At 38.4% G+C, this 20,580-nt stretch overlaps 1 protein-coding gene and 1 pseudogene across 2 annotated transcripts in view; both read right to left on the bottom strand.

The window, feature by feature from the left end:
* Positions 1–20,580, bottom strand: part of EDNRA (endothelin receptor type A) — a 63,897-nt gene that overhangs the window by 24,235 nt on the left and 19,082 nt on the right. For both annotated transcript variants that reach the window (XM_032148022.2, XM_032148018.2), the window contains exon 3: positions 467–594. In XM_032148022.2, coding sequence (XP_032003913.1) covers positions 467–594 — 128 coding nt within the window. The remainder of the gene's footprint in view (positions 1–466; positions 595–20,580) is intronic.
* Positions 13,683–14,432, bottom strand: LOC116478245 (general transcription factor IIF subunit 2-like; annotated as a pseudogene).

The following is a 20,580-nucleotide window of genomic DNA, read 5'->3' as shown; positions in this document are numbered from 1 at the left end:
AAAACTTATGAAACATTTCAGTCTTTCAAAAAGGCAGGGAGAAGAACATAGCAATATGGTGCACTTATCTCTCACTCAATTAATTAAACATTACAGATATAATTGAACAGTATCTTCTTTTATGATAAATTTACCAGGTGAAATATAGGATTTGCATATCCTGGAATCTCCTTTTGACAAAGTTTATTCCATCTAATATGTTAATTTTCCCTTTATTGCCCAAAGGGTGTCAAATGGGTATTCTTGATAAAATGCTCTAGGTACATAATTGTCTGAGCCAAAGATGGCTAATAATCAGCAAATGTGGAAGGCAATTCTAAACAGCAAAGGCAAGATGGTTAATGCTTTAATTCACTTGAAGCTAATCAACAGCTGTCCTGGGCACCAATTCTCTTGACTTCTCTTCTTTTTGAGAAAAATGCTTTTCTAAGCCCAGCAAAAGAGCAAAGGGAAAGAACCACATTACCTGTCGACACTAAGAGCGCAGAGGTTGAGGACGGTGATCCCCACTGAGGACTTCTGCAAAAAGGGGAACAGCTTGCAAAGAAATACGCCAAAGTCATTGTGATCAAAAGGCCAGCGCCCAGCCAGCAGCTGAAAGAAGGAGACACAGTGGTAAGAAATGGTAGAGCTGGCATGGAGCATCTGGGCACTTACAGTTGTAGTTTTGCGTCCCAACTTCTCAATTTTATTCACAGTGCTTTCCAGTTAGCACTGTAGCAAAAGAGTATTACTATTGTTATTTTTTTCTTTCATATTTTAAAGCCTCAGCAATTTTTAGTCTGGAAAGATATCGATATAATTTATTATTATTAATATATAGTAACATGAATATATTGTGATATATTTAATATATAATACTTAATATAGTGTATTAATATAATACATACTTATATATTAAATATATTATAGTTATATAATACATTTTAATAACAGAGGAGATGTGCCTTTGATCTCACATCAACTAGTCATGCTGCCTACTTTTCAAACAGTAGCAAAAGTTTGGGATTTTGGGAGACAGCTCAGCTGAGAAGCAGACAGTGGTTTTTTATCTGTGCTTACTAAACCATGAGTAAAGCAAATAATTTCAACTACCAGAATTGGCAGATTATATTATCTCTGAAATTAAGAATGAAAGGTTAGGGAGAATACTGGAAAAAAAAAGTGGTGTAGAAGCTACTAATTTTGGCAGCTAGCTAACACCTAAAGCCACTTTGAACTTACATTTTCCTCTGTGCTTAAGGGGCTGACTCTGCTTCAATAGATGTGATGTAAGTGGCTTTTCCCTATGTGGGCTCAAACTTCCCCTTACTATACAGAAAAATGTGGTTACCTTGATCTGTTGGTATCATATGCAGAAAAATCTGTTCTTCCATGTTGACAATTTCCAATCTTGTTTGTAAGGCAAGAGTGGACGCCCTCTAGTGGCTGTGCTGGGTAGCAGGCACATAACAATAGCTACCAGTACTCTGTATTTGTCTAATTAGGTATTATACTAGGAGCATGGGCTTAAATAATAGCTCAGCTACCTAAAAGGGGGAAGGAAGTTCCTGCTGAACATATGATGCCTTTTCAAGTGTGAAAATCGTATTGATTTCCTTTCTAATTTTTTGTTTAGTGACTCAATTTAAACTTACTCAACTCACTAGGAAACAGTATCCTACTAACTTTACAAACTCCTTTTTCTTTTTTTTTGAAAAGTTCTTTTTGCCATAGTAACTCTAAGCTAAGCTTTGAATTTCTTTTCTACTATTTCCAAAAGATGATGTGAGGTTTAATTTCATGGTCAGTGTGATCCATAACATGAGTCCTTTGAAAGAGATTGGGAAACCAGTAGCCCGTAGATAAAGAATGAGAACTTGGTTACACAGGGCAGTCTCTCATTCTTTGATTTTTGGCTAAGACCCTATAAAACTTCATTATAGAAGTTTTCCCTCTTTAGTTTTCAAGATTACTTCCCTTTCTTCTAAATAGTTTTCGAAAAGAAACTTTTTCTTCAATCCAGTTGTGCCTCTGGTTTCTTCTTCATCTCACTATAAACAGTCTCAATTGGTGTCTTCTCAAAATTTCCTCATAAACTTTTGTCCAAGGACAACCGCAAAACTCTTTGCACAAACACTGCCTTCATTTCTTATGGTTTTCATGAAGCTGACAAATAATTATGCCATTGCTGACTGCTGGTTATTAATGCTTGGTGCAAGTGAAGACTTAAAACACTATTTCTGGGATGAATCACCCTATAAAAACAAGAAAACCTGAAAACTACTTTTTATAGAATAAGAATTTAGAATTCTGGCCCAGAATTATAATTCTTCAAAGACCACAGATATGTAATTAAAACAGCGTAGGCACGGTTATGAAATATACTCTGGAATGGTTGAATTGTTTGTTCATTCCCAGAGATTAAGAGGACCCTGATAATCCACATGAATGGATTTCCCAATTTACACATCTAACAATGAAAGAAAAGAAAAAGATGTTCTTGCTTAATAAGGGAGACTCTGAAATCCTGTGAAGGTCTCAGTGGCAAGTGCTAAGAAAATGATCCAGAAAAACCACAAATGAACATGGATTCTCTCAGATTCTTCCAATCTCAATTACATTTTTTCCTTTTATATGCTTCCTTAAACTTTTAACTAGGATTAGGTTAGGGTTAGGCATAAAGAAGGACAGAGAGGAAAGACATCATGGAATCAGTGCAAAGCAAAAAGATCATGGAATTGTCTTTCTTTGAGACAAATGGATGTGTTGTTGTTGGTGGTATTCTTTTTCCTTTTCCTAGGAATGAGCATTGATTCTCCTTGGGAATTATAGATAAAGAGGAAGGAAAGAAATCATTGGAGAAAATTATTAGGTGTAATGACTGTGTAGACTTCCCTAACTTGTATCTCCTTCATTCTGAAAGGATGTGTGGGTAGTAAGTGTCCAATGCTGCTAGGAGGAAATTAGGTCCCTGCCTATAGGCAACATCCCCCTCTTTTCCTTTTCCTCTCTGGTTCCATGTGGCTTCCTCAAAGAGGCCCTCATTAACTATCTAACCTCAAGCAGAACCTGCTTGTTAATCTCTTCCATGGAACCAGTGTTGGAGCAATCCTACATTCAAAATCTCCTTTCAGCTTGCTCTGCTGGAGCAGAAGCAAGAGTCCTCGTGGAGGCAAACAGTGGGGATCATCGGTTTCTCTTATTTAGCAGAAGCACTTGGAGCTTCTGAAGGACTACTGGGAATGCATCCTGTTATTTACTAGCACTTAAAATTAAAAATATAATACATAAGATGGTAAAAATTAAGCTGTATAAAAGCTTATCTAATGAAAAGTTAAGTCTCCCTTCCAATCAAGGCCCCCAAACTCCCTGCCCAAAGGCAACCACTGTTAATTGCTAAGTGTGTTTTCTTCCAGAAAACATCCTACGTACATAGAAGCATATGCTTTTTTTTTTTTTTTGTTTTTACAAAAAGAAAACAAGTGGGAACATATGGAAATAATCTTTTAGGTACTCTATTATGATCTTTTTTTCCCGGAGTAATTTTCTGGAGAGCAATTCTATTCCTTAATCAAAAAGTTTTGATTTTTAAAAGCATGTTAATGAAATAGACTAGGAGAGGAATAAATAACTGTTTAAGAGAATACATCCTAGACTATGGCAAAGAACTCACTGATTTCATTAATGTTAACAAGCTACTGTCCATTCAATGAAAAAAAAAAAAAAACAACAAAAAAACCCAAAAGAGTCTGACAAGCTGACGAGTCGTATTGGTTCAAAGGGTTAATCAGGCACCTCAGATCAGTCATAGCTTATTTTTGTTACAAAAGAGTCTATGTACCCTAATATTTATAATTTGCCACCCTCATATTTATAATTTCCAAGGACATTACACAGTACCTAGCACATAGTATTTGTTGGATGAATGGATGACTCCAACTCATTAAATCAGATCATATTTTCATGGTTTGAAATGAGACAGTACCAATTTTGCCCTGAAAACACATTCACTTTGAACTTTATTTTCTATATGAAAGTTGTTTATCAGTGTCTCAAAGTAGTGCTCCCACTCTTTATGTTGAAAGAAACCCGCCATCGAGTTGTTTGAGGAAGTGGGAGAATACTGTGCTATAAGAGCCTAGGCTGAAGAGAGGCTGCCATTTACTCTTTGCTTGGAGACATCTCACTTTGGGCTGTGATGAGACTGCCCACCTTCCTAAGAGCTGCAGGGCAGGCCCTTAGAAGTGAGGCACATCCCGTGGTCTAAATGCACATCATGTTTTCCTCTTCTCAAGCAGATCACAGAAGAACACCACAGAAAGAATCACGGAGACACAGAAGGCAATCCGCTGAGCCAGGATTTTACATGCCTTTGTTCTAACTCAGGGGATTTTTTTATAGTTGAAATATAATTAAAGCCCCTGATCCCCACCTGAAAATGAAAGCGCTTCTAAATGGCAGAGATTAATATAGGAATTTTGCATTTGTGTGGTTGATTTGGATTATATCAAAATCAACATCATAAAATTGACAGGCTGCATGTTTTAACCCGTCAAAAACAGATTTAGGTAAGAACTTGTACCGTATGATACACTGATATGCACACTGTTTGTAGAATGGATAGAGCCAAATGCAGGATGTACATTCACCACTGTATTTGGTGCAATGCAAGATCTCACTTGGTTGGGACCTCTTAAGTACGGGGAACATATCTGTTTACATTAGTTTTCTGGAACATACTGACAACCAGAAAGTAAACAAAAATGTAAGGAGCCAAACAGTTGTGAAATTTATGCCCTAAAGCTCATGTGCTTTAGTCCTCAGCAAACTGCCTGAGTCTTCACCAGAGGGGGACTGATTCTCACTTTACAGCCAGTAGTGTAAAGCTTAGCTCTTATTGTGCTCTAGCCCATTGCACATCCAGAGCTGTTCCTTAATAGAGACTCTCCAGAGGCATAGTTCCCAGTGTTGCCTGGATATTAGAATGATTTTGGGAGCTCTTCCACATCCCAGTGCCTTGGCCATCACCCTAGGCCAGTGCTTATCAACCAGGGGACAATTTTGCCATGCCCCTTCCCCCCACCACCACAGGGGACACTTGGCAATGTCTGAGATATTTTTAGTTATTACAGCTGGGGGTGGGTGTGCTACTGGCATCTAGGGGTAGAGGATTAGGATGCTGCTAAACATTTTGCAATGTACAGGACAGACACCCCCAACAAATAATCATCCCCCCAATCAAATATCACTGGTGCTGAGGTTAAAAAACTGTGTCCTAGACCGATGAAATTAGAGTCTTTGGAGTTGGGACATAAGCATTAGTAGTCTTTAAGGCTCCCAGGGGATTCCCAAGGACAGCCAAGGTTGTGAATCATTGCTGTGGAGCAGCAGCTCCCAAGACTTAGCAGCTGCAGAATCACCTGGAGGGCTCATTGAAACACAGATGGCTGGGCCCCATCCCCAGAGTTTCTGATTCAGTAGGTCTGGGGCAGGGCCTGAGAATTTGCATTTCTAGCAAGTTCTCAGGTGATGCTGATGCTGCTGGTTCACCAACCATACTTTGAGGATCACTGCTCTAGAGGCACCATGGTCAGCAAAAATGACAGCTGACAGTCAAATGGAACAAGAGGAGCAGAAAAAGGTATAAAATATAGTCACAAGACATAAAAGATCTTGGGCTGGGTGTGGTGGCTCACACCTGTAATCCCAGCACTTTGGGAGGCTGAGGTGGATTGATCACTTGAGGCCAGGAGTTCGAGACCAGCCTGGCCAATGTGATGAAACCCTGTCTCTACTAAAAATACAAAAATTAGCCAGGCGTGGTGGCACGCGCCTATAATCCCAGCTACTTGGGAGACTGAGGCAGGAGAATCACTTGAGCCTGGGAGGCAAAGGTTGCAGTGAGCCGAGATCATGCCATTGTACTCCAGCCTGGGCAACAAGAGTGAAACTCTGTCTCAAAAAAAAAAAAAAAGAAAAAAAATCGTAATGTTTGGGGCCGTGTAGCCTGCATCCCCTTACACTCTCACCCAAAGACATCAGTCCCTAAAGACATCAGCACATAAAGTCACAGTACAGTAACAGATGTTCTACTGCCCCAGGCCTCACCAGCTTAGCACTACAAAATAAGGCTGTTCTCCCCTATATTCAAGATGGGTTGTGAACCTATAAGACTTAGGTTCAAGTACGAGATTGACCTGTTGCTAACTGTGTGACCTTGGGTAAGCCAGTTCCCTGTTGTAAGTCTGTGTTTCTGTATTTGCTAAATGGGGGTAGTTCTCATACCTTCCACAAGGATATGATGCTCATTTGGGGTGCTCAAATGGGTTAATGCATATGAAAGAATCCTGCAAACTGAACATATACCACACAAACGTTATTTTGAATTGCTATAATTTGTAATCATAAACTGAAATGTACCATTTATGCACAACCATGAAAATATAAATGAACTTATGCCTCTTTATCCATTCCAGATGTTAATATACCCTGCTACTTAATCCTATTACTTGTACAGTATTTTTGTTATTGTCATGGCATCTTAAAATGGTACAAATAAAACTAGTGGCATATTTTTCTTTGTGCTAATTTTCCTCTCACCCCATCCTGCGAGGCCGAAGGATTCTTCTCCTCTCCTTTATCTCCTGTCTGTCCTAGACAGGAATGAGGGATTTACAAGCACAGTCTGTAATAGCTGCAAACCTCAAAGCAAGGAAAACCTTCTCTTCCCTTCAATATGAATTATTATAGGGTCACTTAGAATTGGACATGACTGACCAGGTATCAGGCTTTAAAAACTGAGGTTCTGAGGTTTTTCTCTCTTTCTGGCAGAGGGACTGGGATGTAAAAGTTGGTACATAGTTGACTCAGTAGCAAACAAAAACATCTTCCAACAGCACAGACTGAGATGATTATAAAGCTTGTGATGCCCAGGACAGGCCATTTATGAGAACGTGCTGTCTGGCCACTGCAGATCTCAAATCAGATACTACGAAATAAGTCACTGTGTGTGACCAATAATAGATTTTGTTCTTCTGTTATGCATTAATTGCTTCAGGATTGAGACAGAGCATTCATACAAATGTCATAAAAGCTATGACGTCTCCCTATCCCCTATCCATACACTTTTTCCTTTGAACAGGCTTTTCTTGCCTTCTGACCAGTGCAAGAATTCAGGATGTATTATGACAAATGCAGAGTAGAGCAGAAATTCCATAAATGGTTTTGACTCTGGCCTTAGGTGCCCTCCATGAGCTGGGGGGATGGAGAAGCCCTCCTTTTAATCAAGACAGCTGGCTTGGCATAGTAGCTCGAGCGTGGGCCCTGAAGCTGGATTCCTTGGGGCAGACTGACCCTAAGCTCTGCTGTCTTCCTGATCTTGTGACGTTGGCGTGCTTGTTAACCTCTGTGCCTGTTAGTTTTCTCTTCTATAAAATGAAGATCGTTCTGGTAGTTACCACAGAGGATTACTGTGGGCCAGAGAAGAGAGAGTCCAGAGGAAGGGCTTGGCAGAAGTCAGAATACGGAAGTGTGAGCCATAACTATTGATGGTTCATGGTTATGGTCACCCATGGTCCAGGTCACCAGGTGCAGGGTGGTGGCAGGCCACACAAGAACAAAAGACCCCACTCCCTAGGAACTCATTCCTAGAAGATAAGCAGAAATAAGGGCTTCTCAAGAAGCTCTAAGCAATCTTCCCTGGACTCCACAGAAGAACAGGGTGGTGTGACCTAACAGTAAAGAGAACAGGCTCGGATGACTTTGTCCCCTGGCGTGACTTAGACATGTTAACTGTTCCTCATGGAAAACTGCAGATAAAGAGAGTGCCCACGCATATGGTTGATGTACTAAATGGGTTCATACATGAAAAGCACTTACAGCAGGGCCTGATCGATAGCAAATCATAAACGTTAGTTCCTGTAGGAGATGGATTCTGAGGAACTGCTTCTTGCTAAACTGCATTTAGATGGAAAGAGATGGAATTGTTGCTACTCACTAACCACATCTTTCACTATTGAATATTCGGTGTTTCAGTCTCTGCTGAGGTCTTCACTTTTTAGAATCTGAAATACATAGTTGTTAATAACAACAAGGTGGATGAGAGGAAACAAGGAGAAAGAGAACTTTTTAAAGCCAGAGTTCCAGAGCCATGAAGATTTTTTTCCTTCGAGGACAGATTATTCACCCAAGATATGGGCTTATCACCCCTGAGAATCTCGGTCACCTGAAGGCTGGGAATCAAGAGGAACATGTCTTTTTAATAACTCTCTTTGCTGTAACAGTACCAATCCAAAAGTGAGGGACTTGAGGCTTTTACTTATTTTGTAAGCATACGACCAAAGGATCACTGGATAGAGAAGAATGGAACTTTAAAGAAGAAAAATTAGAGAGCCTCAATATTGAAATTGCAAGGTTTGTGCTGATTGTATGTGTCAATACTTTAAGGTTTAATTTATAATGGAGAGAAGACTCATGCTAGAAAGAAAGAACCTTGGTTTTCCTGGAATGGAGAAAAGATTTTCCATGTGTTGTGAGTGGAGCCCTACATTTTGTCGTAACAACATACAAGCACAGTTTTGGGCCTTATTGTGTATCTGGGTCAGAGCTCCCATCACAGAAATGGGGTGCTCTGACCCGGACAGACAATAAGTCCCAAAACCTAATGGAAAAGTTTTATAGTTGATTTTAATCATCAGTCTCTATGGTCAGACATGCTAGTGCCTATTTAAAAGAAACAGTCAGGCAAAACCAAAGCAGAACAAAACAAGATAAAACAGAATAGCAGAGATCCCCACATATAGATTTAGGTAGTGGATCCCAAAATCTTATCAGTGATGTAGGTGATGATGAATAGGAAAAAGGGAAAACAAATGGCATATTTGAAAACATGCAGCTGATTTAATGATCTAATGTATAAGTTCTGAAGAAACTTAAGTTCTTTATTGTAAAGTGTGTCATGTGGTCACAATTATCTTAAGTGGAGATGGAAACAATGAGTCAACAAAGATATGGTATGCAGCATGAGCAAAATAATACCATATGTGTGTTCCGGGAAAAACAAAATAAAGTAGAATAAAGCTGATGCTCTCACTGACTTGATGGTAAATAAGGTTGAGGTGATTTTGAATATTTAACAACAGAAATTCATTAGAAAATAAAACTTCACAATTACTCATAATTGGGGCATAAAGCAAAATAGAAGACGAAGTCAGGATGGCTGGCTTACTAATCATATTATGAAACTTCAGATAAGAATGGCATACATTTTAATAATTCACTATAAAGTTTTAGAAGCCAGGCTGTCTTCTAGGGAAATGCAATTTGTGGTGTCGAGAGTATTAAAACCACGAAAGTTCTATTGAATGCAGAGATGGAAGGATGGAACATACTGAAGGAGAAGTTAGAAATGCTGGCTTCCAGTCTAGCTCTGTCAAAAATCTAGAAGATTTAGCTCCCTCCTCTGCCAAAGAAGAAATGTTAGGCTACAACTAGATACTCTGAATTCTCTGCCAGCTCTGAAATTGTATATTATTTTCATATCAGAACTCTAGTCTGTAACTAGTTTATCTGAGACTATTATTAACTCCATTTATCTCTAAACTAACCTGCACCCTTCCCTGTACTGTATATGATTAATTTTGCTTTTTCAATTTCTTTTCATTCTTCCCATGAAAGAGTGCTTTAGTCCCTTTTTTTCTACCTAAAAAGATTAAGGATGTCAGAACTTGGGGAATCCCACAGATTGAAGCCTTGAGACTATTTATTTACCTTGAATATATGAACACTATTTCATTACTCCCAAAGGAAAAGCTAAAATGCATAGTAAATTTGCCCAGTGAGCTGTAAGCATCATATTGTATACACAATTTGAGTTATATATAAAATGTAGAAAAAATATCGGTTAAGTGGCAATTTTAAGCTTCCAACCACGGGTCTGTTATAAACAATAATGTAAAATTAAAGCTTTTTGAAAAAGTTATAAAAATTAGTTTGATGTTACTTTATGTCTTATGGTCATTTGGAAATGAGATAACATTAGGTTGTACTAGCCTGGAATGATAGATTTTTACCTAGTTTTACTTCTCGTCTTGAAGTTTGATATATATTGTATCTCCACTATAAGCATTTTGTTTATTTTTAGTAGAACAACAAATATACAAATTTGAGGTCTAATACAATCAGCCTACAGTGACACTGGGTTCCTTTCCTAGACACCTGCAAACCCAGAGAGCCTTCTTTTGCCATTTTCTTGAGATTAGGACCAGTGTTCTATTTCCTTTCCATCTCTCTCAAAGGACTAGATACATTGTTCTACACGCAGCAATTGCCTAAGAAATATTGACTGCCAAGAAAACCAGCCACTTAAGTATATTTTGTAAAGACAAATCTGATCAACACTGTTCATCTTAGGTTTCAAAAATTATAGCATTTTACACTTGGATGGGAGCTTAGAGATCATCTAGGTCAGTAGTTCCCAACCTTTTTGGTACCAGGGACCCGTTTTGTGGAAGACAATTTTTACACGGACCTAGAGGGGGGGGCAGGATGGTTTTGGGATGATTCAAGCATATTACATTTATTGTGCACTTTATTTCTATTGTGATTACATTGCAATATATAATAAAATAATTATACAACTCACCATAATGTAAAATCAGTGGGAGCCCTCAGCTTGTTTTCCTGCAACTAGATGGTCCCATCTAGGGTTAATGGGAGACAGTGACAGATCATTAGGCGTTAGATTCTCATAAGGAATGCATAATCTAGATCCCTTGTGTGTGCAGTTCACAATAGGGTTCATACTCCTATGAGAATCTGATGCTGCTGCTGATGTGACAGGAGGCAAAGCTCAGGAGGTAATGTGAGTGATGAGGAGCAGCCGTAAATACAGAGGAAGCTTCACTCGCTTGCCTGCCACTCACCTCCTGGTGTGTGGGCGATTCCTAACAGGCCATGAACTGGTACTAGTCCATAGCCTGGGGGTTGAGGACCCCTGATCTAGATCACTGGTTCTCTCAGTGTTGTATGCAGACCACTGGGGAACCCTGGGAACCTTCTGTGAGCTCTGCAAAATCAAAATAACACTCAGAGGTTATTGCCTTTTTTCACTGGTTGACATGTGCACTGTTAGTACAAAAGGGATAGTGGGTAAACTGCTGGTGCCTTCGCATGAATCATGACAGTGGCACCAAACTACCTAAAGGTTATTGTACTCTTCACCATCACACATTTGCAGGAAGAAAGCTGATGGTGCAAAAGAAATAGAACTTGAACAAAGTCATAGGATACAAGATCAATATGCAGAAAACAACTGCATTTCTGCATACTAGCCATGAAAAATCTAAAAAAATTAAAAAAAATTCCATCCAAAACTGTACCAAAAAAGAATAAAGTAGTTGAGAATACATTTAACAAAAGAAGAATTGATATTATTAAGATGGCAATTCTCCCCAAATTCACCTAAAGGGTCAATGCAATTCCTATCCAAATCCAAGGAAACTAACAAATTCATCTTAAAATTTACATAAAAATATAAGGGATCTAGAATAGCCAAAACAATTTTGACAAAATGCAAAGTAGGAGAACTTATAGTACTTATTTAGAAACTTACTATTAATATAAAGCTCCGGTAATTAAGACAGGATGGTATTGGCATAACAATAGAACACAGCTCACTGGACCAGAAAGAAAGTCCAAATACAAGCTCTTATATTTATTGTCAATTGAGTTTTAATAAAGGTCCAAGGCAATTTAATGAGAATAGTCTTCAAAGAATGGTGTTGAAAAACTGAGTATCCATATGCAAAAAAATAACTTAGATGCCTGCCTCATAGCATACACTAAAATTTAACCAGAAAAGATTACAGACCTGAATGTAAGAGCTAAGCCTCTAAAACTGTTTGAAGAAAACATAGGAGAAATTCCTTGTGATCTTGGCTTGGGCAAAAATTTCATAGATAGGACGCTAGGGCATGATCCATAGAAGAAAAATTTGATAAACCGGATTTGATCAAAATAAGAATTTTTGCTCTTCAGGCTGGGCGTGGTGGCTCATGCCTGTAATCCCAGAGCTTTGGGAGGCCGAGGTGGGTGGATCACCTGAGGTCAGGGGTTCGAGACCAGCCTGGCCAACATGGCGAAACTCCGTCTCTACTAAAAATACAAAAATTAGCCAGGCGTAGTGGTGCATGCCTGTAATCCTGGCTACTCTGGAGGCTGAGGCACGAGAATCGCTTGAACCCGGGAGGCGAAGGTTGCAGTGAGTGGAGATCACCCCACTGCACTTCAGCCTGGGTGACAGAGAGAGACCTTCTGAAAAAAAAAAAAAAAAAAAGAATTTTTGCTCTTCAAAAGGCATGAAGAAAATAAGAACAAATCTGCTAACTGGGAAAAATATTTGCAAATCATACATCTGATGAAGGACTTCTGTCTAGAATCTATAAAGAACTCCTACAACTAAAATAAATGCTTAATTAAAAATGTGCAAAGATTTAAATGAACATTTCACCAAAGCAGATATATAAGTAGGTAAGGACATAGAAAATGCTCAACATCCTTAGCCATTGAGGAAATGCTAGTTAAAACCACCATGGGATACCACTATACACTATTCGAATGGCTGTAATGAAAAAGACTGACAATAATAAGTGTTGGGGTGAGGATGTGGGGAAATTAAAACCTTCATATAAAGCTAATAGGAATGTGAAATGGCACAATTGTTTTTGATGTTGGTATAATCTACCAATATCATTTCCCCAGTTTCACATATACTAATTTGTGTGCATTTAGCTCTATGCAATTGAGTAACATGCGTAGGTTTGAGTATTTATCAATCAAAGTCAAGATACAGAACAGGTTTATCACCGCAAGGACCCTTTTTGATGTCCTCTTCTACCCATATTTCCCTTCTCTCCCCTTCCCAATCCTAACCCCTGGCAACCATTAATCTGTTATCCATCTCTATAACTCTATCATTTCAAGAATGTTATATAAATGGAGTAATATAGTATGCAATCTTTTGAGATTGGCTTTTTTCACTCAGCATGGTTCTCTGGAGATTCACCCACATGGTTGTGTGTATCAATGACTTGTTTCCTTTCATTGCTGAGTAGTAGTCTCTGGTATGGATGTACCATGTTTGGTTTGACCACTCACATTGAGGAACATCTGAGTTGTCTCCAGGGTTTGGCTATTACAGGTGAAACTACTGTGAGTGTTAATGTACAGGGTTTTTTTTTTTTTTTATTTTTTTCCCTCAAAATAAGGAACTTCGGCTTTTTATTCCTTTTAAAAGTTTCTGTAGTTGATTGTTTTTCTCTTGCTGTACTATTCTCTTTGATTCTGTACTACCTCAGCTCCTCAGAGATACAGCAAGGGCAGAGAGTCCTCATTGAAAAACCATTTCCTAATTTTACATGCTAAAAGCTAATATTTAAGAGAAATCCTCTTAATCCTCCAACCCTTATTCCCATTGTGAATAACCTGGTTTAATACAAGTTAAGTCTATAAATAAATTTGTTCTTTCTCCTCAAAAAACACTGAAGAAACTTTACAATAGTTATAGGTTTAGAAAATTTACCGAGAGAAAGGAAAGTATTGCCACTTAGCCCCTATGAACATACGGTGTTCGAGCCTTCCAGTATCAATGCGTTTTGCTTAGCATTGCTGTTGTTTCAGTAACATGCTGGCTAGGAGCTATCTTAATCACTCATTTCGTCTCCTTGATGATTTCTGTACTCTGGTTTCAGCTCCCACGTGTTTTTGTGGATCTCTTTTACATTCTGAAGACCAATTTCTTTTAAGAGTTCCCTCAGGTATACCACAGGTTGTTTTGCGATGTCCACCAAATCTTAAGATGATAATATTGATATTTCTAAAGGCTGAAAATAGCATGTCTGAAACGTGTTGTTTATTAGCTGGAGCTTGTTTTCCATCTGCTTTCTCTTTCCTTTCATAGTCAGTATTGTACTGATTAGCAACAGGTTCGAAACTGGCTGTTACAACTTGTTGTTGTGATAGCCTTACAGGTTTGGAAGATTCTTCTATTTGCAATCTTTTTAATCTCATGTACTTTTCACTGGCAGTCTGTTGGCATTCAGTTCTTTGTACCACTATTCCTTCCAAAGACAGCTTATCTGATGAGCTCTCAGAAAATATTGTTCATATATGGCCTCCAACATTTTGCAAGACAAATGGATGGTCTTTATGAGCACTGACTGAAGCTGCTTTTCTGCCAATATCATGAATCTTTGCAAGATCTTCAAAGTAAATGACACCTCAGTCCTTCCTTGAGTCTTGGCAATCCACAGTTTCCCAATTTCACCTCTTCCAGGGGCTTTAGCTCTTTGCTGTGACAAATATTCAGGAACCTGCGAGGATACTGGGAACCCGGGGAAAGTGCAATGTACAGGTTTTTGCATGAACATAATTTTCACTTCTCTGGGATACATGCTCAAGAGTGCAACTGCTGGGTCTTATTGTAATTGCATATTTAGTTTTATAAGAAACTGCCGGCCGGGCGGGTCACTCACGCCTGTAAATCCCAGCACTTTGGGAGGCTGAGGCGGGCGGATCACGAGGTCAGGAGATTGAGACCGTCCTGGCTGACACGGTGAAACCCCATCTCTACTAAGAATGCAAAAAATTAGCTGGGCGTGGTGGCAGGCACCTGTGGTCTCAGCTACTTGGGAGGCTGAGGCAGAAGAATGGCGTGAACCCGGGAGGCGGAGCTTGCAGTGAGCCGAGATAGCGCCACTGCACTCCAGCCTGGGCAACAGAGTGAGACTCTGTCTCAAAAAAAAAAAAAAAAAAAAAAGAAACTGCCGGCGGGGCAGGGTGGCTCACGCCTGTAATCACAGCACTATCGGAGGCTGAGGTGGGTGGATCGCCTGAGGTCAGGGGTTCGAGACCAGCCTAACTAACATGGTGAAACCCCGTCTCTACTAAAAATACAAAAATTAGCTGGGCATGGTGTTGCACACCTGCAATCCTAGTTACTCAGGAGGCTGAGGCAGGAGAGACTTGCTTGAACCTGGGAGGCGGAGGTTGCAGTGAGCTTAGATCATGCCATTGCACTCCAGCCTGGCAACAAGAGCACAACTCCATCTCCAAAAAAAAAAAAAGAAAAAAGAAAAAAGAAACTGCCAAACTCTCTTCTAGAGTGGCTCTACATTCCGTTTCCACCAGCAGTTTCTCTTCATCCTTGGCAGAATTAGGTGTTGTCTCTCTTTTTTTTTTTTTAACATTTTAGCCATTCAGATAGGGTATAGTGATATCTCACTGTGGTTTGACTTGATTTTCCCTAATGGCTAATGATATTGAACATCTTTTCGTGTGCCTATCTGTCATCTGCATATACCCTTCAGTAAAATTTCTGTACATGTATTTTGTCCGTTTTCTATTTGGATTATTCATTTTTTTTTACCATTGAGTTTTGAGAATTCTCTATATTCTAGATATGAATCCTTTTTTTTTTTTTTTTGAGACAGGGTCTCACTTTGTTGCCCAGGCTGGTATGCAGTGGTGCAATCTCGGCTCACTGCAACCTCTGCCTCCCAGGTTTAAGTGATTCTACAGCCTCAGCCTCCAGAGTAGCTGGGACCACAGGTGCATGCCACCATGCCTGGCTAATTTTTGTATTTTTTTTTTTGTAGAGACAGAGTTTTGCCATTTTGCCCAGGCTGGTCCTTAACTCCTGAGCTCAAAGCAATCTGCCTGCCTTGGCCTCCCAAAGTGCTGGGATTGTAGGCGTGAACCACTGCACCCGGCTGTTGTCTTTTCCGCCTCTTAACAGGGTCTTTTGCAGAGTAAAAGTTTTTAATTTTGATAAGGCCCAATATTTTTTTTCTTTATGGATCATGTTTCATGAGTTTCCCTTAAGATATCCCTGTTGAAGCAGCACAGAAATTATAAATTTTTAATATATCTTGAGCTTTAGTACATGTCTTTTTAATATTCCATGTGACAAAGAATTGGTGGTGATATTAATGAATGTAGTTTTTTGATATTATATAATTAAATAAGGCAACATCGAGAAGATCCTTATAATTGGTAAACTAGTAATTCCTAACCACCAATGTCTGATGTTGCAAAACCATGCTTATGTAAATGATCTATGCAAAGTACAAGAGAGACAACATATTTTAATGTAATAGTGTCTGAAAAGTTCATTAATATGGTTTCAGATTACACATTGCAACTAATCTTTACAAAACTGCCAATGGGAGAGTTTTGATGTAGTATCAAAGAGTATTCGCAATTATCTGAAAAGACGATTAAAATTCTCATCCTTTTTTAAACTACATTTTTTTGTGAGGCTAGAGTTTTTTCATATGCTTCAACCAAAACAACATAGTACAACAGATTGCAGAAGCTGATATGAGTTTTAGCTCTCTTCTATTAAGCCAGACATTAAATAAACAGACTTGTAAAAATGTAAAACAATGCCATTTTTCTCACTAAATAATTTTTTTGTTTTGGAAAATATAATTTTTTTCATAAAAATATACCATTTATGTTAACATTTAATGGGGTTATGTTCATGAAAATTAATACATTTTTAAATAAAATGATCAGTTTTAACTTGTAACATCATAGATATCCATCAATGTAACATAGATGAAGAAAAATTTGGTGTCCTCAATGGTTTTTCAGAGTATAAAGGGATGCTGAGAACAAAAATTTGGAGAAACACTGATCTAGATTAATACTCTGTTTTGACGATGAAACTCTGAAGGTCACATAGCTTGTCAGAGCATCTTTATAATATTTTTAATATTTAATTTTCTTTGCTGCTATGGCAAAAAAATTACAATCTGTATTACTCTTCCTTTCAAAATTGCGGTAATCACTTTTTTGAAAGAGGTGGTTGCAATTTCTAATCGACTGTAACTTTTAACATAATTATTTCTATCTGCAATGAACAATATAGTGGCAGGCATCAATATGGTTCAATACAGAGGCAGCTGAGCATTTGTTTCTACACATGGGAACTAAAAGATCTTTTCCTGCTCTTTCCTGATTCCTGTTCCCTGTGATTTCTGCTTGTCCTGGGAGCTCTGCCTAGATGCTGGAAGCTCAGTAGATTGAGAGTCTTGTCACTTAGCTCGGTCAGGACAAGACTTGCAACCAAGGTATTCATCCAGTTGAGTAGATTATGTATTACCTACATTAATTTAGAATTGGCTTTCTATTAATTTCTGCTAAAAAGAAGTGTGTGTGTAGGATGAATTCAACAAAGTGAAGCTTCATATCTACAAATATTTTGTACAAAATAAATTTTAAAACATATCTGAAAAAATATAATGGTGTTTTACAATTCTCCCAAATTTTGAAATGACATTTCTCTTTTTTATCAAAACTAAAGCTCTCAAAACAAACTCAAGGCTGAACAAAAGAAAATGTAAAAAGATTATTTTATTTACTGGAGAGCCATTGTTTTCTTCAAAAAACTAAACCTATGAATTTAGGTATAAAATTTAAAAGTCAATTTCAGGCTGAATTCATACTACATGAAGTTATAAACTAAATAAATGAAAAAAAGCAGTCATATCGGTCCTAAAAATATAAAGTATTTCAGCAATTAGGCTAAATACATATTTTTGAAGCGATACCTCCCATTCTATTATCCTAGATTATTTCCAAAAAAGCTACAGACATGTTATCACATGACATTAACACTCAGTTGTCGCCGTAAAGTTGTCATTCAGAACATCTGTCTCAGTCCTCAACTACTGCCTGAACAGTAGAAAGGTCTGGGGTAAAGTTTGGATATTGGCTGCTAGGTTTTTCATTATGATCTGTGTCAAAAAATGGGAGTCGAAACTGGATGGAACTTAGCTACTAAAATTCATAAATTAGTTTTCAAAACTGTTATATTTGGAAAAAGTACAATTCTTCAGACTCAATGCACAGGATTATCTTGGTTTCAACCTGAAATATCAAAAAGCTGTTCAAGTTGAAGATGAAAATAATTTGGTTCCATTATGAGTACTTTTTTGACATATAAATGACTGGGCAAAACTGGCACAAGTGCGTCACACATCCTTCTTCTAAATATCAATAATTTAATAATTAGAGTTTATATATTTGACAATTTTCAGGTGCATGAATTTTGAAATAATTTAGTGTACAGGATCCACTGACAATCAGTGATTGCTTCAGAGTAGAAAAAATATCTAATTTTCTATGATACTTTCTTGAATTAGTGTCCTTTTCATTATGGGTAAAAATGTATACTTTTGCAAAAGTAAATGACACATTAAATTATCATTGGGCATTTGATTCAGTGACCCAATACGTTTTCCAAAATTAGTTTCCTATTTTTTCACCATTTTTTATACGTAATCTTATCATATAGGAACAAAAAATCTTCCTCCCTGACATTTTCTATTTAAGATAATCCAAACAAAAGAGAAATGCCTAATCTAAAAATATGTTTAGGCAATGGGGAAATAGGAACTCCTACACTGCTAATGAGAGTGCAAGACAGCACAATTATTATGGGGGACAATTTGACAATTTATATCAAAGTAATACAGACACTTGACCTATGGCACAGGAATCCTATGTGTGGGAATTTGTCACATAGCTGTACCCATAGATATAAACATGACATGCACATGGTTACAATTGTAGCATAGTCTGCAAAAACGAAAGATTGGAACAATTGATTATATAACCTATGGCACTCTCCCACAATGGGATACTATGAAACTATTTAAAAAATGAGGCAGCTTTTCATATATTGATATTCGGAGATCTCCAGGATACACTGTCAATTGAAAAAAGCAATGTATAGAACATTGTGTAATAAACAGGGGAGAGGATAGAAATACATATTTGGATTTTCTTATATTTGCATGAAGAAACACTGGAAAGATACAGAAGAATCTTTTAAAGGTGATTCGCTACAGAGGGTGGGAGTTGGGAAATTTGGTGATCAGGACTGGTCTAAGAGGAAGACTTCTCAATGTGTGCCTTTTTCTATTTTCTTGATTTTTGATCCATTTGAATATATTCCCTATTCAAAACATGAAAAATTAGGATTTTCTCTAATTTATACAAAGGCATAAATGTGTGAGACTGTACCTCCTACTAGTGTGGGAACTGCCCCTGCACAGGCATGTTTTTAGCAGAGAAGAGGTAGTCTGAACAGAATGTGGCATGTACCAAGGATCACAACCCCAAAAGTAATTGAAGGACAAATATTGAGCCCTCAGGCACTTAACTTTTCTCCACTCATTCATTTATCCAAAATTTCTGGCTAAGAAAAATATACTTCATTAGACATCTTCGGTTCTAATACCAGCTTTTTCTTCTGGGCCATTTCCACAAATAAACTAAATGTTTATCACTTCATGAGGGTTCACTGGAGCTACTGCAAGCAAGTAAAGAATTTCAAAACCACAAGAGAGATGGGCTTTGGTGTAGATACTGAGAGGCTCTTACACCAGCCTGTTTGGAGGGCCGATCCAAATGAGTGCCTCTGCAAAAATCATGAATAGGTCAATGCTCTGGTTCTTCAACCTGCTTTCACATAGCTGGAACTACATATGTTGACTCCTCACATTTTGAGAGTCCATGCTCCCTCCCTTTCTTCCTCAAATATATGAAATGTTACTTGGGTGCTGGCAGAATGACATGGTTGAGTCCTAAGGATGGGTCTCCACTACCCAATTCTGCTTTTTTTTCCTCCCTCCCCTGTAATTCCCTTGTCCTTTCCTCCCAACATTTTTTTTTTTCCTTCCAAGCTGGAGTGCAGTGGGAGCAATCATGGCTCAGAAGCCTCGACCTGGGCTTAAGTGATTCTCCCACTTCAGCCTTCCAGTAGCTGGGACTGCAGGCACGTGCCACCACACTCAGCCCATTTTTGTATTTTTTGTAGCAATGGGGTTTCATCATGTTACTCTGACTAGTCTCGAACTTCTGGGCTCAAATGAGCCTCTGGCCTTGGCCTCCCAATATGCTGGGATTACAGGCATGAATCACCACACCTGACCACTAGCAGTTTGGAAAAATCTAATGTAAACAGAGAACATCTGTGTCACAAAAAATAACATGTATGCATACACACATACACCTAGTGTTAAAAAATGGAACATGAGATATTTCTTATCTTATCCCCCACTTTGCCCTTTGTCTAAGACATGGCTTTTCTGTCCATTATTAAAGAAATAGTCCCTGATTTTTACAGCATAGAGGTAAGAAAATTCATCTGTTTTTAGTTATGATCATGTAATTCAATTGGTCCATCCAAAGAAATATAAAGTGTTGTGATTTTCTGACTGAGTAACTTCAAGTATGTAAAGCTTTATCTTTCAGACTTTTAGAGGCTGGGTGTGGTGGCTCACACTTGTAATCCCAGCACTTTGGGAGGCTGAGGCGGGCAGACCACCTGAGGTCAGGAGTTCGAGACCAGCCTGGCCAACATGGTGAAATCCCATCTCTACTAAAAATACAAAAATTAGCTGGGTGTCGTGGTGGGCACCTGTAATCCCAGCTACTCAGGAGGCTGAGGTAGGAGAATCGCTTGAACTCGGGAGGCGGAGGTTGCAGTGAGCCAAGATTGCATCACTGCACTCCAGCCTGGGTGACAGA

Source organism: Hylobates moloch, unplaced genomic scaffold (assembly GCF_009828535.3).
Source record: "Hylobates moloch isolate HMO894 unplaced genomic scaffold, HMol_V3 SCAFFOLD_3, whole genome shotgun sequence".
Lineage (NCBI taxonomy): Eukaryota > Metazoa > Chordata > Mammalia > Primates > Hylobatidae > Hylobates > Hylobates moloch.
This window is presented reverse-complemented; position numbering and strand designations above follow the sequence as displayed.